The sequence below is a fragment of the Manacus vitellinus genome, unplaced genomic scaffold (assembly GCF_001715985.3).
Source record: "Manacus vitellinus isolate BGI_N305 unplaced genomic scaffold, ASM171598v3 scaffold_105_pilon, whole genome shotgun sequence".
In the NCBI taxonomy this organism is placed as follows: domain Eukaryota; kingdom Metazoa; phylum Chordata; class Aves; order Passeriformes; family Pipridae; genus Manacus; species Manacus vitellinus.
In genome coordinates, this window is record NW_021938824.1 from 306,131 (window position 1) to 311,158 (window position 5,028).

At 48.5% G+C, this 5,028-nt stretch overlaps 1 protein-coding gene across 1 annotated transcript in view; it reads left to right on the plus strand.

Moving 5' to 3' along the window:
• The first annotated feature begins 2,658 nt into the window (after nt 1–2,658).
• The window catches only part of ANXA4 (annexin A4), an 8,490-nt gene continuing 6,120 nt past the window's right edge, over nt 2,659–5,028 (plus strand). The window contains exons 1-5 of the mRNA XM_029963916.1: nt 2,659–2,771; nt 3,802–3,877; nt 4,252–4,346; nt 4,625–4,738; nt 4,910–5,000. Coding sequence (XP_029819776.1) covers nt 2,769–2,771; nt 3,802–3,877; nt 4,252–4,346; nt 4,625–4,738; nt 4,910–5,000 — 379 coding nt within the window. The 5' untranslated portion in view covers nt 2,659–2,768. The remainder of the gene's footprint in view (nt 2,772–3,801; nt 3,878–4,251; nt 4,347–4,624; nt 4,739–4,909; nt 5,001–5,028) is intronic.

Below are 5,028 nucleotides of genomic sequence, written 5' to 3' on the forward strand. Positions count from 1 at the left end.
GGAAAAGCCGAGCCGTGCAGGGCGTGGGTGTGTTTGGGGGAACGTGCCCGGAACGGGAGAACTCGTCAGACGAGTCCAGCGTTGGCCTCCGCGCGAACGGGTGACAAAGCAGCGGCTTTCACTGCAGAGCCGAGGTGTGGGACTGGCAACACGCTCTGAGCTCAAACTGGCAAAATACCCCGTGTTTATATCTTGTGGAGCTGTTGGGAGCTTTGCTTGCTGGTACCTGGGTGTGCTCTGAGCAGAGTCAGGAAAACCTGATTCAGAGCAAGCCTAGGCTTGGTTTTGCAGAACACGGGATAGTCTCAGCAATTTTCTGATAAATTAAGTTTATTCTGGATTCAGCTTTTAGAGGATATTGATATGGACTTATAACTGCCTGCCAGGAAAAGATCATCCGTGGAAAAAAATTGAGTAATGGGATGGATGCTTGCACTCTGTCTTCTGGGCACAGTGTTTCGAGCCTGTTCTAAGCCAGGTTTACTGTGTCAGGCCTTTATTCTGGGGTGAAGCAAATAACATAAGGGCACCATAGGACTGGCTGGCTGCCCCTCTGCATGCATAGTTTAATTCTTCAAACCATGGAGTGAGGTGTTGCTCCTATCCTGAAGCTGGTTTTCCCTGATGGAGCTGCAGGCCAGGAACTGTGTTAAGCTGCTGAGCACTGGCAAATCTGCTGAGCAATTCCTTTCTCCCTCTGCTAACCAAGGGGTGACTTAGGAGGGCTTTATTCACCTAAAGCCCCGGCCTGAGCAGTCTGTGCAGACGCCTTTGGCTCTGAAAGGGTCACAGGGGCAGGGGCCAGTGCTGGACTGCTGAGCTCCCCCCCCTGTAACTTCAGTGGCTCATTCACAGAAATACTTCCAGAACAAACCAGCATCTGCAGCTTGAGCAGTGGGGTTTGCAGTGCTGCCTTTTGCAGTGCTCTGCTCTTTAGACTCTCAGTGATGTTCACTGGATGAAGAAATAAGAATCTTGGAGTCAGTAGTCAATGTGATATTTCTGCTGTAAATGGATATTGTGAGAGCATTTGCCCCCAGTCCAGTCCATGCAGCCTCTCCTCGTGGTCTGTCTCCTTCCTGCCAGTTCACTTGCACTCAGAGTTTCTCTGCCTCCTACCCCCTTTCCCTTGTTTCTCACCTTTCTTTTGCCCTTTAATTGACTTGCTGAACCAGCCTGTCTGATGTTCTTGCTGCTGTGTGCAAAGCAGCTGGATGGTAGAACTGCATCATAAAAACATCAGTGAAACCCGAAGCCTGTATTTAGTATCTGACAAAAGCAAATAAAATTGGCTTTTTTTCTTCTGTGAAAGATTAGAGAAGAGCAAACATGACTTTTCTGAGGCCTAGGTCATAATCTGAACACTGAAATTTATGACCAGATGAAAGAAAGCAAACACAATATTAATAATTTCCATATGTTGCCTGATTGCACAGGGTGTAGTGACGTAGAGATGACCTGGGGAACACTGGGAAGTGCCCCTGAGTAACATCCCTGGCGGGTGTCACCCTGTGAGTTAACTGGCCTGCACAGCACTGCCTGTGCATCCCAGATGTGCAGGAGTCATGTGGAGCATGAGCAAACACACTCCTGCTCTTGCACAACTGCCTGGCCTCATGGAGAGCAGCTACTGAGCACCACGAGGAGAGATGTCATCCACTGCTGGCACCTCTGCCTCTGCTCCAGGGCTTTAGTGTGAGACCTCACTCCATCCTGGAGTAAAACCACCCAGGCCTGGTGGGTGGCCTTTACTTGCTGTCCCTGTGTTTGCATCTCTTATTTTTTATTAAATTCCACTCCTCTGTGTGTATGTATTGCCTGCCTTTCCTAACTCCTCTCCTGTGATGCTGGGATAACTTGAGTTGCAGGGAGGTGAACCTTGTCCTAGTACTTGACATCCTGTCAGATGATCAGAGATATGGGAAAATAATTTGGGTGTGTTAATGTATGAGCTGTACACATGAAAACAAAATTATGAGCAGAAATAAGAACCATGGCCAGACAGCAATTAATCTTTGGTGGTTTTGAGGGCTTTGCCAGCTAAAACTGCAGCTCTACGAGGAAGAACACACTGCACCAAACTGAGGTGTTGAATACAAAATGTGTCATTAAAATATAAAGAGGGGAAGTAATTCTCCTGCCCCGGTGCTCGAGTGAGGTTATCCTTTGTTTGCTCATCTACACCACGACTTGTCTCTGCCTCCCAGGCAGGATCCATGAAGGCTTTAGGGCTGCGTGGGCACCCTCACCCTCTTCACCCTCACCCTTCTTCACCCTCACCCTTCTTCACCCTCACCCTTCTTCACCCTCAGGCTCTCACCCGCCAAGGTGAGACCCATGTGTTTTGGAGGACACGGGAATCCAGCCTGTTCTCTTTGCTCCCAGGGTGACACTGTCTGCTTCTCCTTGTAGCCTCAGGCAGGCTGTCACAAATGTGGCAGTAGTAAAGAATCTTATTAAATTACCAGTGCTAATCACCTGTCTGCCCAGCAGGTCCCTTCCAGCCTGGCCCTGGCCCTGTGCTGTCCTGATCCAGCCTTTGCTCAGTGCAGAGCAGGGCTGCAAAGGAGGCTGCTCAGGGTGTTCACTTCAGTGTTGCTTTTAGTCCTCAAAGAATTAGAGGGTTACTTCACCAGCCCCACTAACCTGCAAGGGTAGGTGTATTCTATTAATTATTTGCTGGAAAACTAACACTCCCTGTGGTTTTTATTGCAGCTGTCTGAGTGCCTGGGACACAGACAATACCAGATTGACCAGACCCCAGCACGATGGTGAGTGTGTGTGTTTGCTGTGCCACCCTGTGCCAGGCCTTTGCTCCCACCACATACACGTGGGCAGTGGAGCTCAGATAAGGACCCAGCAGGAAGAATGCTGTCACTGTCTGTCCCTTCACAGGGGGGAATTTATCACCTCTCTCTGCTTCCTCATACTAAATAATGACCCACACATCCGGGCTTTTCCGTTTGGGGAGTTAATGGAAAACCAGTCGGATATCAGGTAGTTCAAAGAGCAGGAATTTCTCTAGATGAACTTCCTGGGTTTATTCTTTCCAGGTAGCATCCAGTTCCACCCTGCTGCCATGGACAGGGACACCTTCCACTAGAGCAGGTTGCTCCAAGCCCCAACCTGGCCTTGAACACTTCCAGGGATGGGGGAACACTTCCAGAGATGGGGGAACACTTCCAGGGATGGGGGTACACTTCCCTGTCCCTGTTTCAGAAAGCCTGACCCATGTGAATGTTAAGTGATGTTTTGCTGAGGATCTTCCTGAGAACATGAGAGCTTCGTAAGAGACAGTGTATTCCCCCAGAAATGGCACTGGACAGGAGGCAGGAGGAAGCTATTTGTGAATCTCCATTTTGGGTAAAACACTGCACTTCCTGGTGCGTTTATTTAACAGAATGATGGTCCTTGGCTGCTCTTGGAGAATTCAGAAACAGGGCTTTGATGGGAACATTTCTTCTATGATTTCCATGGAAAACTGCTGGGAAGAAGCTGGATGAACAGAGGTGTTAGGCTGTGTGCCATTCTTTGACTGGAAACTAGATACTCCAGAGGCATCCACATTAAGATATTTTCTTCTGTGTCCCTGTGGCTTATTTCTTACGTGGCTTGGATATCCCTCTAGAACAAACCATTTCTGTTTAGGATGGAACCCTGGTATAAAATCACTCATGTTTGGTGAGTGGACTTTACACTGTCACTGTGTTTGCATCTTTTGAATATTCTTTGGTTTTAGTTCACCTCTGTGTATGTATGACTTTGTGTCTGCCTTTCATAACTCCTCTCCTGTGGGTTTAGGCAACAATCAAGGGAGTCTCGAGCTTCAGTGCTGAGCAAGAGGCACAGGCACTAAGGAAGGCCATGAAGGGGCTTGGTAAGTTGCTTTCCCTCCACTGTTAAACCCTCCTTCATGCCCCTGGAGATTGGGAATGTTTTTATGGTGTTTGTTGGAGGGGAAATCCAGCCCTTGGAATCACCCCACTGCCCTGTGAGGGCACTGGAAGGAACTGAGTGACTTGAACCTCACTGGAAATCCAAGTCTTGGCCATAGTGAGGCTCTTGTTTTCCCTCCCCTGTGGGGTGGTCCTGCCCTGCTGGGGCTGTGCTGAGGCACTGCTGCCCAGCTGAGAGCCAGCTGGTGTGCTGGGGTGTGAGGGCTGTGTGGGTAATGGCACAGCCTGGACACGACCAGAGCACGGGGCTGCTTCTTGAACAAGCAGCTTGACTGGTTTCCATTGGTTTCTCCAGGCACAGATGAAGATGCCATCATTGAGACCTTGACCAAACTGAACGTTTCCCAACGCCAGCAAGTTCTGATCACCTATAAAAGCACTATTGGCAGGGTAGGTGTTCTTCAGAGACCGGTGACTGTGGCTTGAATTGGAAGTTGCAGACATTTTTTGGGTTGTGTCACTGGGGTGAACTGTGAACAACATCCCAGTCTCCATGGCAGCGTGACCAGCACAAGCTTTCCTTGGCCAGGTTTATTTTGGTCTTGTTCACTTCTGAGTAACTGTTTATCCAAGGAGGACTGGAGCATGAAGAAAATTGTGAACAACTTCTTCCTGTTCTCAAAAGCTGTATTTTCTCTCACCTCCTTTCCTCTCTCTCTGTCTTCTAGGATTTGATTGATGACTTGAAGTCTGAGTTGAGTGGGAATTTTGAAAAGGTGATTGTTGGTTTGATGACTCCAACCACCTTGTACGACGTGCATGAGCTGAGGAGGGCTCTAAAGGTTTGGAAATCTTTTGTGTTTCTCAAGTTGCAGTCAATTCTGTATGATATGGCATAATTGTACATTTATTATTAATTTCTTATTATTAACTTAAATATAACAAACAGAAAGTCATAGTTGCCCATCCAAACAGTCGTCATAGTCTTGGATCTTGTCTTTGCCACCCCCCAGGGAGCAGGAACAGATGAAGGCTGCCTGATTGAAATCCTGGCCTCTCGCAGCAACGGGGAGATTCGGCACATCGTGGAGAGCTACAAACTGCGTATGTGGAGCACTCTGCAGTCACACTG